Source organism: Ceratosolen solmsi, unplaced genomic scaffold (genome assembly GCF_000503995.2).
Source record: "Ceratosolen solmsi marchali unplaced genomic scaffold, CerSol_1.0 scaffold29, whole genome shotgun sequence".
Classification (NCBI taxonomy): Eukaryota; Metazoa; Arthropoda; class Insecta; order Hymenoptera; family Agaonidae; genus Ceratosolen; species Ceratosolen solmsi.
The window spans coordinates 10,887,510-10,905,884 of record NW_011948417.1 but is presented as its reverse complement, the minus strand read 5'-3'; the positions used below and the strand labels follow the sequence as shown (position 1 = coordinate 10,905,884).

The window sequence follows — 18,375 nt, the reverse complement described above, 5'->3', positions numbered from 1 at the left end:
GGTGGCTTCCCTTAAGAAAATCACAATACCATCACAGTACGCCATCACGTAGAGTGTATATCACAGAGAAAGTGACGCAATACGCTTTCTCAGCACAACATTGCAAGGAACGTTCGTTCATTTCTCTACATAAAGGAAAAAGTGGCGCAATACACTCTCTCAGTGCAGTAATTGCAGGAAACGTTCGTTCACTTATCTAGAGTGAATAAACAATAATCCGTCAAGAGCAGACTGCCATTCTACAAATAGTCGACTATAAAACTCATGATATCAAGTCCTTCCCCTCTCGAAGGTATATATCATTTATCTTTCTTGCGCATATCTAGCACGCTAATACTCCGCCTTAAGAGTATGGTTAATTCTCCCTGCTAAGCACTGCTAACTACCATTATCATCTTTCGTCGTCAACTGTTCTTGCTGATCCATACGTCAGCATAGAACCCAATAATCAACATCCATTGCTAATTCCCGTAAAATCATCAACGACATCGCCATCATTACGCAGAAACAACCTCACAATTTCAATAGAATAATTCCCTCTCTCTTTCACTAGTCACTTGTTAATAAAACAGAACAAACGATGTCTTAAATCAAAGTTACATACTGTACATATTGTCAGCCCTTCCACATGTGTTTTTCCTACACATCGTTACGGCGGGAGACTAATAAACTGACTATTGAATTTGGCAGTTCGAGCCAAAAAATAAACCTTTGTTTTCAAATAATAATGAAATTTCATATTAATTTAAAAAAAGATTTCAAACCTTTTGTAAGATTAGTAATTGCATACATTTAATTGTAAATTATTATCAAAAGTTTTGTAATGAGATCAATTTAGAATTTTTGTTAAAATAATTTAATTAAATTATATTAATTGTAAATATAAAATTTTTTTGAATTATTCGTATAATTATTTTAAGATTACATTCATTAATACAGAATTTTAGTTATTTTACAAACTGCTAATAATTTTGTAAAAAAGATTTTGCTTTAAAATGATAATTGATTCAATTTAATATTTGTACAAAACAATTGTATATTCAATTTTATGGTTTTGAAATTTTTTTATGGATAACTAAAAATATTGCAAGTTGCCATTGATTTCCACAAAATATTTTTTTTACTATTCTTAAAGTATTAGATATATAAATATAAATAATAAAAAATGATTCAACAATTAATTTTATAATATTGATATAAATAAGGTTTTAAATGGAAATATGAAATCAGAAATGAATTTAAATATAAGGGTTAAAATAATTAAAAATAATAACAAAGTAAAAAGTTTAATATCGTTAAATACTTCAGTAGCTAAAATAGTAATATATTGTAAGGATATTTATTATTTTGTGTATAAATTTTGTCAAATGGATTGTACATTTAATAAATCGTATAAAGGTAAAAATTATGTGAACAAAATTATGAATTTTCTGATACAATTGGATATTGTATTTATAAGTTAAATTGAATTGATAAATTGGATATTGTATTGTATGTAAGTATATATATATATATATATATATATTTATATTGTTTAATTAATTCAAAATTGTTATTTAATATTGGCTTCAAATGGTTGCTTTTTGGCAGTTAATATTAAGAGCAAGGGAATAAAAAACTTTAGACATAAATTAAATAGTTAAATATGTAGTACAGAAACTTTTATATTTCGTGACTAATCACAATAAGACCTTAATAAATTGTATTTATATTTTATTATAGGTAAAGAATATTTTCTATTAGAAGATAAGTGAAATTTTTTTAATTCGTTAAATATTTTTATTTTTGCAATAATTTTCACAATATTTTATCTTTAACAATGAACTAAATAAATTTATTATAAAATTCTTTTTATGTTTTAATTTCATACTTATTTTAATAGCGATTTATGTATAGAATTAATAAGATTTTTTTTAATTAAAAAATTTACTAAAATACATTATGTTATACTATAATTAATTTTATAAATGATAAAAAAAAAATGAAGCGCATTTTTAAGTGATTGGTGGCTTTATTGTTTGAAGAACCACTTAGTAGTTCTACACTCAAGGTTCTCACGGAAAATGATATCTATAACAAAAATAAATCAGGAAAGTTTTCTGATATAGCTATTACAACTCTTGAACTTTATAGTCGCAAAAAATAGATGTACCAGTCTTACATAATAAGAATAAAAATCGAGTTTCTTTGGAGATCATGTTGACCCTATAACATTCTTTTTTTTGTTAGTTGGAACTCATAAAATTATTAGAATAGCAAGATGAGATAGAAATTAGTCTCAAGATAGATCAAGAACAATTGTAGATGATAGATTCATAATCGATGTACACAGTAATATACAGATAAACACATAGTTGATGAGTATTTAAAATCCATTTACTTTCTTCATTTTAAAAATTTCTTGTTCCCTAGGTTTCAATGTATACCTAATAATTTTTAAATTTCCAAATTATATTTCGTTTATAATAAAGATTTTTTAGAAGTAATACTTCATATTTAAAAATTATACAGTAGAAATTTACAGACCGTGTTTTTCTACTTTAATTTTTTCTTTAAAATGTACGATAATTTTCAATCTTACAGATGTTTGAAATATTTTACACATTGTTTGTTCAGCTTGCTGGGCAATTAATTTTATTCGTTCTCCTTGTTTACCTATTACAATTCGTGAAATTCTTGTAGAAGGGCAACTCACATTAACAACTATATTTAAACTACCATCATTGTTTTTTTCAATATGTTCAGCAAATGTATTTAATAAATATGGTATTTCTTGAGGTAAATTATTTAAAAGATTTGCTTTTACGGTTTGTTGAATAATAATTTGAAATGACTGATCTGTGAATGTATACTTATTATAGTTCCACGGTTTTAATTTTGCCGAATCCAAAAAGTAATTCTGAAATTATTAATATTAAATATTAGTTAAATATATTGTTGGGATAATTATTTTAAGTAGATCATATTAATTATAACTTACCCTTAAATCATCAACTCCATCTCCTTTTAAAGCAGAAATCATGAATACATCAGAAAAATATAGCCAATTTGTTTTTAAGAGTTTATTTGTAATTTCTAAAAGCATTTTTTTATTTTTTAAAGTATCTATTTTATTTAAAATAAGTATGAATTTTGTGTCTACTTTAGAAAACTCAAATAATTTAATTATTTTATTACTAATTAATTCCCTTCCTTGTATTTTACTAACATCTTGAACTATTCCAATAATATCGGCTTCCTTTATAGAATTTTGAACATCATTTATAAAACTATTTTCTAATTTATACTTTTTACATTCTTTTTTAGATACCAATCCAGGTGTATCTAAAAATATCAATTGAGTTTCATTTATGCAAAATATTGCTACAGCTTTTTTACGAGTAGTATGTATTTTTGAAGAAATTGCGCATATCTATTTAGAAAATATTATAGATATTAATATTTATAAAATTTTATGGTAGAAGGATATTTATAAATTTTTATGTATTTACCGGCTTTTCAATTAGAAAATTAATCAGTGTACTTTTGCCTGCATTAGGAAGTCCTAATATTGCAATTTTTAAAGATTTAAAATTTTCATTATCTGGACCATTTATTAATATTTGTTTTGCTTGTAAAGTATTCTCTCCAAAATTGTTAATAAAATTTGAAAATTGTGTAACAATTTGAGCACTTACTCGTAGTATTTTTTTATTTATATGAATCCACATTGTAGAAATAAAATGTTCCTGTACATTATTTAACTTTTGTGTAGGTAAATATTTATTCTATAAAAATTGATTTTCGTAATAAAAATATTGAAGGTTATGTTATTGTTATAGGGCTTTTAAAATGATTATTAACAGTAGTAATGGAATAAGTAAAATCTGATATCTATATTACACGTTCAATTTAAGATTAAAAAATATTATATATATCATTTATATAAAATTACCAGAAATTTTATCTTAATTTAAGAAAAATTTATTATTAATTATATATAAATTACAAAATTGATCAGGACTATACGCATGCGCTAAGATCATTTGTTTTATAATTATCATATTAAACAGAAAAATTGAATAAAATGACAGTAGTGTAAAGATTTATTTATGTGAAATATTATTTCATTTTATACTATGAATAAAACATAATCTTTAATTGTTAATAGTTAAGTACACATTATACTGTGAAGACGACTTACAAGTATTAATCCTAATATTCATGATTGCATTTCCAATTGAATATGCATATGCAATAGGGTATAACAATACGTCTATATTTCTAAGTTTACCTATATTCACAGTCTGTTCCATGATAGTTGTATAAAATTGAATATTAACATGTAACTAGTAGTATAAACAACTTCATGCTACGTTCTAATTTTAAGTCCAATCATATATTGAAACACTGTGTACAGATTATATCTATATACACTATCATGGTGGCATAATCAATCATATAAGAATAGTAAAAAATAAATATTAAGATAATTATACAGAAATTCAAACTTGATATAAATAATTAACAAAAACAAGTCAAACGTACCTAGTCTTTTTTACAACTCAAAGTGTACATAAATTAGTGTTAAAAAGTAGTGAGTGAATTAGGTACTAATTTATAAATTGTTTGGATCATTATTTTATATCATTTATTTAGATAAATTACCGACCATGCTTGTTTTCTGAAAAGTGATTTAATAATAGTTTCATGTTTTAAGATTTTTATTTTATGTAATTCAATATGAAAGAAATAAAAATAATCGAATGCTTAGATTTGAAGTACAAAATTGATTGTACTGATTTAAAAGGTATTTATTTTTATTGAATCATATCTTTTAAATTATTAATGTTTTAAATGTACAAACCATTATTTTATATTCTAGCAGATTCTTTTAAAAATTTTTATTCAATATAATGTTAAAAAAGAAATTATTATATTCTTTTGAAATATAACAACTAAAAAGAAAATTAAAATACAATATTTTCATCTTCAAAGACATACTTTTTTATTAAGAAATAATGCATTTCTGGATTGATAAACCTACAGGACGATGTTATGGATTTAATGGACGACATTATCCTACTATGTCTTTTTCCAAAGTAAATTTTGGTAAGATACTTCAAATATTTTAGTATAATTGTTTTTACAATATATTTATGTCATATAGGTCAACATCGTAGGTGTGATTTAGATGTAACAAGATTACAGATGTTAACACCAGTACATAGATTTCAAGCTATTAGCAATATTGGAAATTCTGCTGGATCTAGTAATCATAATTTAACCAGATCTATAAGATTTAATACACAAACTAATGAACATAGAAATAATTCAATACATAATGAAATACAACTTGGACAAAATATCAGCAAGTAATTACACATTGATTTTCAATTTACAATAGTTATAAAAAGTTTTGTCAATGTACAGTTAAAGTATAAAATTGTTAATGTTTATTTTTGGCTGTTCTATTTTTAAGTTAAAATTCATTGAATACATTAATGTTACATTACAATTCAAGTTTTCGCAAACATAAAAAAAATTAAAAATTGTCTTTCATACTTTTCCTAATATTAGTACAAATACTACTGGTAATAATCTACATGTACCACAATCAACAAGTAATTCAAGTAGTAGAGGACTTCTCAATTTTTCTGAATTAAATGATGCAGTAATGGCAGGATACAGACTTCGTTGCAGTGTATGGATTATTTTTGTACTAGCTACAGGTTTTGTAGCTGCAGCTAAATTTTACTTTGATCATCAGGTAATTGATATAAATGAATTTTTTAAAAATGTATCTGAAATAATAACTGATATTGGACAATGAACTAAAATAATAAGTAATATAAGTATTAAATCGATAACTGTAATAATAGTTAAAGAAAAAATCCTTTTTAAAATTTGAATTATATTCAATACAAATTTTTTATACATCGAATTTAAAATAATTAATTTGTAAATATTAGAAAATACTTAATAATTCAATGGATAAATTATTTACTTCATAAAATAAGAAATAAGTTTATGTAACTTTCTATTTGTTACTATTTATTATTTTTAATTAATTTAAACAATGTTTTTTATATTTCGAAATTAGATACAGAATTTTTTAATAGTTCAATTATGTTGTGCAAAAAAGTTTAAATTATTGAAAAAAGTAATCATATTGTTAAATTATTATTTAATTACTAATTTAATTTTACCTGCTTATGATTACATATATATTTTGTAATTAGCAGGGAGCTGGTTTAGAAGTACTTGTATTTTGTGGACTATTAGTAATTCTTTTACTGTCTGGGTGTTTCTACTCAATTATTTGTCGACGTGCACAAAACAATCATCATCAAGAAATCGAAGTAGAACCTATCGCAACTGTTGCTGTTTCAAATACAATTTCCAATGATAATATTAGACAAGTTTCTATGCCTATTAGACAAAATCCACCTCCACCATATCATATAGCAATTCTTATACCTCCTCCTATATCATCTGATGAAACACCTCCCCCAGCTTATGATAAGATTGTTCAATAAATTTTATTTAATCTAGTTTTATATATAAATTCAATATGTTTAATATTGTTGAATTATAGATATTGCTACTTTTGATATATCCTTGCAATTGTGTTTTAGTATAATCAAAAAAGTTGAAGGCATTTATTATACAGATGTTTAAATTGTGATATTTAATTGGCCAAAAAAGAATTATGAAATTTAATGAAAAAATATCGTGGATAATTTGTTAAACGTGATTTATATATTTTCGTATATCTTTGCTCTAAATAGGAAAAGTGTATATATGAGTTTACGTAGGCTTATCTTATTTATAATAAATTCTTCACATGTATAATTTAACTAATATTGTATGAAAAACGACTCTTCAAATTTAGAGTTATTAATTACATTTAAGAAAATTATTTGTAGAAATTCGTAGATATTAAATTAACTTTTATAAATATACTTAAGGAATGTATACAATAATCCAGACAAAATGTGTATGCATTATACAATTATATTATTTTATATATTTTATAATGAAGCAGTGAATAGTAATATTGAGATACAAGTGTATTAATAAGAAGAGTTTATTTTATATTATACATTTAAGTTAATCAAATTATTAAAGACTTAAAAGGATAATATAACGAATTTTAATTTGTAATACTATTAAGCATATTAAACATTTTTATGTATTTCATAAATGTCTTATCAATAAATATAAAAATATTTTATTTTAATACTCCAAATAATTAATATATTAATTTTATTTTTTAAGTAGATTAATTATGTGTTGTATAATTTTTTACGGAAATTAATATATATATATATATATATATAAGGTGTATATATCATATACAATCATGCATGCACAAGCTATGATGACATACTGAAAATATAAACTTATATTTTATCAAATATATTAAAAGAAAATAAATATTTAAATGTAATACTCAATATTTTGTTTTACTATAAGTACACAAAAAGTATTAAAGTACATGAAGTATAAGAATTTATGTTTATTTACCATTTAGCTTGGTTTATAACATGAAATTGAAAAAAAATCTCGTGCAAAATCACTATCTTTACCTTACATAAATCAAATAAGAGACATTTTTCATTGATTTATCATATTTAAACATGTCAAATTAAATGATTATAAATCTACAATTTATTTAGTTAATAATTAAAATATAAATTATTTTCAATATTAATGATTAAAAAAGGATTAGGTCAAAATATCTTTAAACTCTTTGAATTTCAAAAAGTTTAACGTCCGTAGCATACCAAATAGGTGGTTCAATGTTTCGTAGATAAATAACACCCCACATATAAGTTCTAAACCATGCTGTTGTGCCAGTATTTGCTTGATATCTGCGAATGAGTATAGGATGCGGTACAGGTAATAGTCCTACAAGTGTCCCATGTTGTAAAAATTTCAAAATTTCACTTTCATCTGTTAATCCCCTAAAAAAGATAAATCAAATTTTTAATAAATTTCTTAATTTAGAATTTATATAATATTTATTAGCGTATAATATACAAACTTATCAATACAAATTTTTTCTACTTGAGGTACTAAAACTTGTAGTAATCGCATAATAGTTTGTAAAGGCAGTTTACTTTTCCATTGATATACCCACTCAGCTGAAGGTATCCAATGATCTATGATATTTATATAGTTTGAATGTTCAGCTATGCGAATTCCCCCTTTCTATTAATAAATTAAAAATTGATACATAATAATTGTACATCCAATTTATGAATTATTGTATATCATTTATATTATAAAATTATAAATAATTTTGGCTATTCCTGCTAATAGATTTCTAATTACCAAAGTCATAAAGAAATTACTTCGTATATTTAATCTTAATCATATGTATTATTATTTCATTAAAAATAATTCTGAATTTACACAATTTATGCAACGATTGTTATTAATAGTTAAAATACATTTTAAATATTGACTTGTATTTATATCCTATAATTAAAAATTTTTTTTTATAATGATAACGTTTTTATAATTTTTTGTAATTACCAATTTTTGTAATTTCTAATATATAAATTTAATATTTGGTAATAAAAATGAAAAGTATATATTCATTTTTAAATATAAAAGGTAAATTTCTTACACATAAATTAAGTATAGCTCGAAAAATATTTAAGTTAAATTTTAATTTAATTTCTTTACTTTTCAATAAGTATAATAATAAGTATGAGTAAGTAAATTGTTGTTTATAAATAAAATGATGTGCCTAATATAAATAATAATTCTTTCAGTCATTTAATTATTAATTACAAATTTTTATTATTTTTATAATTATTTATAATTATTTTATAATAAACAAATAAAAAGATCATTGATAAATTTTTAGATACCAAACTGTGTGATATATCTAATTAAGTTCTTACTAACCGGTACAATAGATTCAAGCTTTGTTTGAGAACGTTGATCATTAGAAACAACTTCTAATTTCGTAATCGTTTTATTCACATCCACATCAGGAGAACTTAATGGATGAGCAGATTCTTTTTCTGTCATATTTTCAATATCAGGGATATCAAGTAACGATGCTTTAAGAGTACCAGGTTCTGCAGGCTGTGCTGGATGTGAACCTTCCATTGTAGTCTCATTTACATTTTCATTCAATCTATTGGATGGCATATGTTTTTTCTGTCTTTTATTAAGAGATTTTGTGATGGTATTACAATCACTTGGCAAATTAGCCAAAGTGTGAAAAACTTGTCTTTTTCTAATAATTGTATAAACTAAATTACTATTACCATCAAACTGATACTAAAATATAAAATTTTGTTATATAATAAATTTAATAAAAATCTTGAAAATATAGGTTGATCGGAAAGTAATTTATTTATAAACAAAATTGTATTGATTTGAAATTTTTTATATAAAAAATGAAAAATATAAAGCAGTTTTCATATATATTTTTTTATTATCATAATGCTTTTTTTATTTACGAAACATTCAAATTAATGTTCAAGTAAAATAGCTTTCATAATCTATATTCAATAATTAAACTATTATTCAATTTTATGTAAATGAATAAAAAATATAAAAATAAAATTATTTTTCATTCAACCTAATATTTATTTTTAATATTTAATATTTAAAAACGCACTTGAATTATATTATTAAATATTTCAAGCAAAAAAAACACTAAATGATGGTTTGTTGGAGCAGAAAATAAAAACCATGAAGTACTGAAAGCTTCCAATAAATGCAGAAGTTTAGTACTAGCAACCATTGATAATGTTTTTAAATATGGTGAAACATTGACTAGAATGGTTAATAAACAATCAAAAAGAGGTTGCAACCTTTGGTGACCTGTTGTAATAATCTTATGAAAAACTGTAACTAGAAGATCTGCGTGTGTACCTATAAATGATGAATGTAATAAAATAATTAAAGCATAATTTTATTGAAGTGATATTTAACATTTCTTATTTAATTCAAATATTAATTAACCTGTAAATACTGGGATATCCATTGGTACTGTTGCAGTATACGGCTTATTTAATCTGACACCAAAATTACGTTCTCCACTTAATAAAAGAAGAATAAATACTCCAATGTGCATTAAACCAACTCTTGCTATTATGTCAATAAAATACCAACTATTATGTTAATTAAATATCTATATTTTATATAAAAGAAAAATAATATTTATAAAAATAAATACTTTTACCTACATTGATCAGCTCTGGAATCATTTAAGTGGTATAATATTGGAACTAGAACTTCCAATACATCTGAACTTTTTAATACAAAATATAAAAATTTTTTATTATAATCACATAATTTCCAAAAGAATACAAGCAATTCCTGATGAAAATGCACCTTTTTTGTAGAGTTTGGTAAATAAGTTTGCATTAATGGATTGTTTAATAATCTTGTAATACCTTTTAAAACAAACTGAAAATCTAGAAATAAACAAACGTTTTATTGATATATAAAAAGAAAATATAGAAAATAATATAGAAAAATACCTTCATCTCGGTGTATACGACTTAAATAATTAATAAAGAGATTATCTCCAACTACAACTTCATCTTCATTTACCCCACTATTTGTATCATGATCTAATGTTACAATCAGTATTTGTAAAGCTACATCAACTAAGGGTTCTAAAGAATCAGTGAATAACAAATGATTATATGGAACTCCAAAGCCTACAGGATCGTATGCACATACTGTATTTAATAGTGAAGTAAACATCGGTAAGGCATGTCTATAAGAAAGTAAATTAAATTTTTTTTGGCATAAGTTTATTTATAAAAAATAAAAACTTTTACCTATTTTCTGAACTAGTTAAATATTGAATCCACTTATTCGGTGTAACTGAAAGATTAGTAGAAGAGTTATACATTGTTTCACTAAAGCATGTTAATAGTAATTTTAATAATTCTGTTCTGTTAGAATCTAAAACAGGATGTCTAGGTTGCGACTGTGCAAAACCTACACCAGCTTCCCAAATATATTCACAACTATCTATAGATTGCAATTCCTCTGCTTTATCCTATAAATACAATTTATTAAATATAAAAGATTTGATAAACTTCTAAATAAAAATATGTAATATACATACTGGACCAGGTTTTTTATTTGTAACTACAGTAAAATCTGGACAGAACAATAAATCCTGAAAATTTATAATTTTTTACAATTATGTATAATTAAATATACTGCATAACTAAAATTATGTATTGAATATACATTGAAAATAAAATTATAATATATGTTATATTATAAATAATTTATTTTAAGAGATTTATAATATATACATACACATATTGCATTTAATAAAGAATGTGCTAGAGGGATATTGTCTTGATTTTCTTTTCCAGGCAAACTAGACCAAAAAAATCCTTTCCAATCTGAATCCTCAAAAATATAAGGCAAAAGTCTTATCAACAATCGACAACAATTTAAAACTGTTTGTTGTTCATTTTGTGTTCTGCAACTACTATCAACTGCTTTAACTAGCTTTTCCACTGCTTTATAACAAAATGTAGCAAGATTTGAAGGAGCATCTTCCCGTAGAATACGAATTTCTGAAGCTGGTATCAAAGTAAAAATATCTTGTATGTTGCAAACATTTTCTGACCAAAATTGATCCCAAAAGATATCATCAGATACATCTATTACCTACAAGAATATTCACAAGTAGACTTCATTCTTAAATATAAAATTATTGAAAAAAAATAATATAAAAATAAAGTAACTTATAAGATATTAAATAATTTGACTAATAATATATTTTTAAATTTTGATAAATTTTATTTTACTAACTTGCGTTTTAGATGTTAACTGTACAACAGCTTTTCGAAAATTAAGTTTAGTATCTACATTTCCCATATTCTTTTAATTAAAATTTTAATGATTATACATTAACAATCAAATTGAAAACATTCAATTTACAAACTTATATATAATAAATAACTGTAGTAGTGTAATTGCCACTTTACATGCATGATTTTACGATCCCTTTCTAAAGCTGATATTTAACAGGGTTAATATTAATTACATATATTAAAATAATTACTGTTGAACTATAGAAAATATGAATAATGATTAACCATTAACTTAAAAAAGGAATTAGAAAAATATGATTGTATGTATCAATATGCTTAAAGTCATTGATTTGCCGCATGCGCAGTCAGCAAAAAATTGTAAATTATTTGAACCAGGTAGTTTTATTTTTGAAAACATATTTATTCTAAAATTTATTTAATTTTTATCACATAACAATACAATAATAGGTCATGTAACTATATTTTATTATAATATGAAGTATTTACGATTATGATCACAAATAAAATTTTGCATTTTTATTTTTTTCAAGTTATAAAAAAAAATATTGTAAGACTTCAAATCATTTTCAATCAATTATTTAAAGTTATTATTATGAAAAATAGCAGATTAGAGAAAATTTACGTAGTTGTCTTATTGCCTAATTTAAAGAAACTAAAATCAAAAATATTTCAATTATTAATTCATTTAAATACATAAATAATATATTTACATTATTTAGTTTAATTCTATGATTCTTAAATAAATGCGATATAAAATAAGTTTATATAATACAACAAATATGCCTGTTAGTTTTATTATAATCTGTCATTTGAATTGTAATATTATTTATTAAATTGCCATTACTGAAATATTATTCTGCAAAATTTTTTTGTAGGGAGATTTATTAGTTTTACTTTTTGTGGAGCTGCTAACGTTGATTTTTTTCGTTTTTTTTTCAGTAAAATATCTTTGTATATTAGTTTATAGATTTTTTGTGTTTAATTAATTAAATAAATTTTATATTGTAATATAAAAAATAGAAGTATTAAAGCAATATTATAGAATTTTTTTATAATATATGATATAAATGCATTATGTTTATAAATAATATTTATTTTTAACAACTGTCCTACATTTTATGGTTTTACGATTTTTTGTATAATATTAATATTAATATGCACCTTTGGTATTTTTTTGAAGTTTGATATATTTTGCTTCATAATAAGTTTTATAAAAGACTACAATGAATTTATAATTTATTTTTTATTTTTTTTATTAAATACGATTATATGAAAATTTATCAGTTTAGAACAATAGATGTTGATTACAAGTTATCTTATGTCTGCACTTCATATTTTGTGTTATTGATTATTAATTTTATATTTGCAGAATGCTTATTATCGGTAAGGATTTTGCTATTATTTCACTTTTATCAGTGTTTTAAAAATTAATAGATATTTTATATATTTTTCTATAGGCTAATTTGTTTATCTTATTTTTTCAAGTTTATATTCAAATAAAGTAATATCCAATATATGAAATGTCGACATTAGAAATTTGTTAGTAATGAATCTTAAATATTTAATAATTTTTAAAAACTCACAATAGTGATACGCTAACTTAAAACCAGTTAATAGAACTAATTAAAATAATAAAATTAAAATAACTAAATTAAAATAAAATCATGCATTATATTTATTATACAATTATATAGCGATTAAGCCGCTATGGAAAGCAGCTAGTATGCTGTGTTGACATGCGCAATTATGGTTTAAGCATATTGGCATTCAATGATCATTAAGTATAAAATTCAAGCATTAAATATATGCTCATAGATAATGTTACTAATTTTCTACAATATTTAATTAAATGATAGTAATATGTAAAATAATTTGTTGGGATAAAGTTTTTTTTTATTTTTAATTTTATATAGTTTTATTAACAAATTATAATAGAAATACTATATTTAAAATATTTATAATGAATAATATATTATTCTATTAATGTTTGAATAAAATGGATAAATATAATTAGTAAAAAAAATTAACTGATTTAATATTAATCAATAAATACTATATATATAGAATTTTAAAGTATCTTTTAAGTAAGTAATTGCTTTTATATTAAAGAAAATTTTATTTTTTTTAAAGAACCAATAGCTCTATTTTGCATTTATTTGAGCAATCTGTACGAATTCATATTGAAATTGCGCGCATTTAAAATAGCCAATAAGTTTAAACATTTATTGCACGTGATTCAAGTTCACGCATTATATAAGCTTTCTCGGAGTATTGTCACGTCCCCTGCCTTAAATTTCATCCATGCAATTAATTCCACCAAAAAACCATTTCTACGTAATTCAATAACATTACGAAAGGAATAGTAAACGTTAGATAAATATGAAAGTTTTAATCATTACAATAAAAAGATAAACTCCATATTTAAAATTGTACAGTAACTATTCCTCTACTTGAAAAAATTTATTTGTTATTGATTTGCTAAATCTTTTCTACATTTGGTGTAGTGTAGCAACTATATATTAATAGCAATTTTTTATTTCTAAAGCAGTGTATACAAAACTTTGTTGTTGCTATTTATTACTTATTAGTGATTTTTGATTATAATCTACTGTTAATTCATATGTTACAAGTTTCTTAATTGGCAGTTCAAAATACGATGGCTGATTCGTCTTATGAGAAGGGTCTTACTGAATTGGCAAAAATGAAAGTTTGTATTTTTCGATATTTTTTTCTCAATTTTATCCTATTTATATGTGTATATTTTATTATTATGTTTTAAAAAACGGTATCAATTTATTAGTTGTTCAGTTCCTTCATTTTATCTGTAATTGAATTTCATAAATGTTACAACATTTTTGTATTTTTTTTTATATAAAAATTTTATTTATTAAACCTAATTGCAGTTGATCATTAATATAAACTTATAATCAAATTTTATTATTTTTTTATATTAAATTTAATTGATATAAATCTATAATGATAATAAATTTAAATTTAATCACTAGAGAATAATAAGTTCAATATTATATAGTTAAAAAATTGCATAAATAAGTTATTACCAAAATTGTTTATTATTAGGTTGCAGATTTAAGGGCTGAATTGAAGCAAAGGGGATTATCAATTACAGGAAATAAAAATGAGCTAGTGGAACGTCTGCAACTAGCAATTCATGGTAAAAATTATATTATTTTTTAAGTTAACATTGAATTTAAAACGTAAGTAAAATTAATATATTTTAGATTCTTCACTATCATTGGATGAAGCTAATGATGAAATTCTTGATGAAGATGCAGTATTGGGTGTAAGTATATCAATAATTAAAATATTAATAATGGGTGTAAGAATTATAGATGTATATAAGTAAATAATTGATTTTCATTATATTTCATTTTTAGGATGAAGAGATAGAAGAAACTGAAGAGTTAAGTACCAAAATTGTTCCTCCAGAAGAATGTGATAAAAGAAAATCTAATGATGAAAATAATATTGGTACAAAAAAAATTATTCTTAATAGAAAAAATATAATAGAAGAAGTTAAAATTGATATAGTTGAAAATAAAGAAGCAGCTAACGATAAAACTTTAGAATCTGAACCCGAAAAAAAAGTTATTAAATTATCTGAATTAAATACTAATGAGGTAACTACAATATTATAATAATAATAGATGCTTTTAAAAAATTATTGTAATAGTTTATTTTAAATGAAATTAATTTAATTGTATATAATGATGTATTCAATTTTATTTGATTTACCTTTATCTACATTAATTTTATATTAATTTTATATAGTAACAAAAAAATAAAATAAAATAAAATGCATTTACTTTCAAATATAAATTGTGTTTTACATGTTAATATGTAAGATAAAATTAGATATGTGATAAACTATTAAATTCTATACATTTATTGTAATTTTATAGCGACTAGAAATGAGAGCAAAAAAATTTGGCGTTATATTATCAGAAAATGCGAAAAAAGAAGCTCGAGCTGCTAGATTTAAAATGGCTTCTAATAACACTGCCAATTTGATAAATACCAAATCTGCAGCCTCAATTAAAAGTACTCCGGTTGTAAGTTACTTTTACATATTAATTTATGATATATAAAATATTCTATTTTATTATATAAATTACAGCACACAACTTATGATGTTTTAAAAAAGAGAGCAGAAAGATTTGGAAGTAATGTTTCAAGTTTAATGGAAAAGGTACCTTTTCAAATAAAATTATATTCAGTTTTTAAAACAATTATATCAATTCTTCAAAATTATTATTTTTTTATTTTTATTCACTTTCAATTTTTTTTATAAAAATTATAAAATTGACTAAAACATGAATATATATATATCACTTCACAATAGAAATTATTTTGAAAATTGTTAATAATTCATTTGCATCTAAGTAGTTTTATAATTTAAAAAGTACATTTTTCACAAATTCCATGATTTTTATTGTTTTAGGCTGAATTAGAAGATAAAATAGAAAAACGTAAAGCTCGATTTGGAGAAGTTAAAGCTATAGATAAAGTAGTTCCAACTAAAATTAAACTTGTTAAATGATGTCCATTTATATCTTTTATATTAAGCTGTTCATTTTTTCAATAAATTGATAATTAACATGTAAATATTACAATTTCTTATGTAAAAGACCAAAAACAAAATTAAATGCAAGATATATTATGTAGAAGAAATATTTTATATTACAATGTTTGGTAAATATTTGTTTTTAAGTATTTAAAAAATATATATATATATGCATATAAGTGCTTACAATATTTATTGTATTAATTTGTGCGAAGTATTAGTTTATTCTAATAATCGAAAAGAAAGTGATGAAATTAAAAATAAAATTATTTTAAATTTAAATATTATGTTTTCAAATACTTAAAAATTAGACGTAATTTGTAAAAAATATTTAAATTCAAAATAAAATTTTAGCAGAATGTTACATTTAAATAATAAGAATATTAGTTGTAATAAATTTCAAATCATTCAAATTTTTTTTATAAGTACTTTGGAAAATATTATGTCTGATTTTTTAAATTTTCATTTTTTTCTTAATATTCGAACATACTATTTAAAAAAGCAAAATATTTACTGCATTAAAAAGCTTATTTTTTGAATGTTTATTAATTTTTATCATTGAAAAGGTTATTTTTGAATTTTGATTGATTGAATGCATATTGTATTTTCATTCTGAAAGATTTGTAAAATTTCAAAAAATTAATAAAACATGAAATTTTTAATTTAATATTTGTTTTTTATAAAATTGTAACTAGTAGATTACAATTGCTTTAAGAAATTTAGGAGGATAAAGTAATTGCTATAAAGATTTTAGGGAGGATCAAGTTTATCAAAATTATTTAATGTTTTTTTTTTTAAACATAATTCAGATTATTAATTCAAGGGGATTTTTTTATGTAGATTTTTTATACTATTATTAGTAAATTGCCCTAATGTATGTGAAAGCTTATGAAATTAGACAATTAGTACTTTTTAAATATAAAAAGAAATAATTTATTATGTTACAACCTAGAAATCTTTAAATTTAAACTTTATTAAATCAATCATGAGAATTAATCTTTTATTATGAAACTATTTTTACAATAAATTTTTGAGTCTGTTAGAAAAAAATAATTAAGAATAGTTGTACAAAATTTTCAAATAATTGACTTTTCAGCAAAACATAGTAATATATAAAATTATTAAATTTAATTATTTTGGTCTCAGACCACTGATAGGTGTGGAAAGAGTAAAATTTATTGCTGAAATAGCTGATGGATTTGGCGTTGAAAGTGGAATGTCGCTGGTATTACTAGCTTCACTCTTGTATCGTATATTTGTATATTCTCGTCCTAATTGAAGTGATTTCTAAAATACAATAAAATAAACAATTAAAATATAAAACGCATATAATTTCAAATATATATTTTTTTTAATACACAAAAATCATAAAGCCAATAACTTCAATTCAATTAAAAAATCAAATTGTAAAATAAAAATAAAACCTTGAAGTTTTAATTCTTTAATAATTTACATGTTACAGTATTTATAATTTAAATCGTTTAATTAATTAAAATGAAATAAAAATAAATGACACACATTATTATTGAATTTAAAAATATTTAGGGGAATAACCTTCTCTGCTTGCATTCTTTGTGACACAGTTTCAATATAATGCAAAACAGCTAAATATACAAATTTATATTGTGCTTCAGTTTGAACCATTCCCGATCTTTGTGATCGCACCCTTTGGATTGTTCTTTGAATATCAATTTCACAGTCCAAACCTTAAAATAAAACTCAGTAAATATTTTAACATAAATTTATGTTTAAAATATTAATATTGATCAAATAGTATACCGTGTCTTTTAATCTGATCTAAGATCATATCAACAACAATAAATGTACCAGTTCGACCAATACCAGCACTACAATGGACAAGTATAGGGCCGATGTTAGACGAATTTTGATCACCTACTGAAGTGCTTCCAGAAATAGATTCTTGCCTTGCATTAACATCATGGAGAAAATTTAGAACACACCCTGGATCAGCAG

The 18,375-nt window shown here is 22.4% G+C and overlaps 5 protein-coding genes across 7 annotated transcripts in view; 2 read left to right on the top strand and 3 right to left on the bottom strand.

The window, feature by feature from the left end:
• Positions 1 to 2,557: 2,557 nt before the first annotated feature.
• LOC105359865 (GTPase Era, mitochondrial) lies at positions 2,558 to 3,250 on the bottom strand (the record flags this gene model as incomplete). Its single annotated transcript, XM_011496594.1, has 3 exons — positions 3,178 to 3,250; positions 2,981 to 3,075; positions 2,558 to 2,899 (listed from the first exon to the last, which is right to left on the bottom strand). Coding segments are annotated over exons 2-3 (384 nt in total), but the record flags the coding sequence as incomplete, so codon positions are not given.
• Positions 3,251 to 4,944: 1,694 nt separating this feature from the next.
• LOC105359864 (uncharacterized) lies at positions 4,945 to 6,696 on the top strand. The gene is made up of 4 exons (XM_011496593.1): positions 4,945 to 5,091; positions 5,150 to 5,354; positions 5,560 to 5,749; positions 6,222 to 6,696. Exons 1-4 carry the CDS (start codon positions 5,001 to 5,003, stop codon positions 6,516 to 6,518), a joined length of 783 nt encoding a protein of 260 aa, XP_011494895.1. The 5' UTR covers positions 4,945 to 5,000; the 3' UTR covers positions 6,519 to 6,696.
• Positions 6,697 to 7,690: 994 nt separating this feature from the next.
• LOC105359863 (protein HID1) lies at positions 7,691 to 11,902 on the bottom strand. Of its 3 annotated transcripts, none has more exons than XM_011496589.1 (11): positions 11,797 to 11,902; positions 11,293 to 11,652; positions 11,093 to 11,146; positions 10,800 to 11,023; positions 10,494 to 10,735; positions 10,193 to 10,427; positions 9,973 to 10,121; positions 9,626 to 9,882; positions 8,902 to 9,282; positions 8,030 to 8,196; positions 7,691 to 7,949 (listed from the first exon to the last, which is right to left on the bottom strand). In XM_011496589.1, the coding sequence occupies exons 1-11, from the start codon at positions 11,860 to 11,862 to the stop codon at positions 7,727 to 7,729; spliced, it is 2,358 nt and encodes a 785-aa protein (XP_011494891.1). In that variant the 5' UTR covers positions 11,863 to 11,902; the 3' UTR covers positions 7,691 to 7,726. The 3 variants fall into 3 exon arrangements, with proteins under 3 accessions (XP_011494891.1, XP_011494893.1, XP_011494894.1); XM_011496591.1 differs by having other exon boundaries at positions 9,973 to 10,098; positions 10,197 to 10,427; XM_011496592.1 differs by having other exon boundaries at positions 7,867 to 7,949; positions 8,040 to 8,196.
• Positions 11,903 to 14,423: 2,521 nt separating this feature from the next.
• LOC105359862 (SAP domain-containing ribonucleoprotein) lies at positions 14,424 to 16,384 on the top strand. Its single transcript, XM_011496588.1, has 7 exons — positions 14,424 to 14,526; positions 14,898 to 14,991; positions 15,059 to 15,120; positions 15,215 to 15,457; positions 15,740 to 15,889; positions 15,955 to 16,026; positions 16,279 to 16,384. Exons 1-7 carry the CDS (start codon positions 14,476 to 14,478, stop codon positions 16,375 to 16,377), a joined length of 771 nt encoding a protein of 256 aa, XP_011494890.1. The 5' UTR covers positions 14,424 to 14,475; the 3' UTR covers positions 16,378 to 16,384.
• A 1,125-nt stretch (positions 16,385 to 17,509) lies between these two features.
• The window catches only part of LOC105359860 (tyrosine-protein phosphatase non-receptor type 11), a 6,888-nt gene continuing 6,022 nt past the window's right edge, over positions 17,510 to 18,375 (bottom strand). Inside the window, exons 10-12 of the mRNA XM_011496585.1 lie at positions 18,181 to 18,375; positions 17,956 to 18,107; positions 17,510 to 17,688 (exon numbers count right to left, since the gene is read on the bottom strand). The exon at positions 18,181 to 18,375 is cut by the window's right edge and continues 46 nt beyond it. Of these exons, the coding sequence (XP_011494887.1) occupies positions 17,533 to 17,688; positions 17,956 to 18,107; positions 18,181 to 18,375 (503 nt within the window). The 3' untranslated portion in view covers positions 17,510 to 17,532. The remainder of the gene's footprint in view (positions 17,689 to 17,955; positions 18,108 to 18,180) is intronic.

Coding starts and splice junctions, on each gene's coding strand:
- LOC105359864 (XM_011496593.1), top strand. CDS start 5,001: ATGCATTTCTGGATTGATAAACCTACAGGACGATGTTATGGATTTAAT. Junction 5,355..5,559: donor CTTGGACAAAATATCAGCAA/GTAATTACACAT, acceptor TCCTAATATTAG/TACAAATACTACTGGTAATA. Junction 5,750..6,221: donor AATTTTACTTTGATCATCAG/GTAATTGATATA, acceptor TTTTGTAATTAG/CAGGGAGCTGGTTTAGAAGT.
- LOC105359863 (XM_011496589.1), bottom strand. CDS start 11,862: ATGGGAAATGTAGATACTAAACTTAATTTTCGAAAAGCTGTTGTACAG. Junction 11,653..11,796: donor AGTTAACATCTAAAACGCAA/GTTAGTAAAATA, acceptor ATATTCTTGTAG/GTAATAGATGTATCTGATGA. Junction 11,147..11,292: donor CTTTATTAAATGCAATATGT/GTATGTATATAT, acceptor ATAAATTTTCAG/GATTTATTGTTCTGTCCAGA.
- LOC105359862 (XM_011496588.1), top strand. CDS start 14,476: ATGGCTGATTCGTCTTATGAGAAGGGTCTTACTGAATTGGCAAAAATG. Junction 15,458..15,739: donor CTGAATTAAATACTAATGAG/GTAACTACAATA, acceptor GTAATTTTATAG/CGACTAGAAATGAGAGCAAA. Junction 15,890..15,954: donor CAATTAAAAGTACTCCGGTT/GTAAGTTACTTT, acceptor TATAAATTACAG/CACACAACTTATGATGTTTT.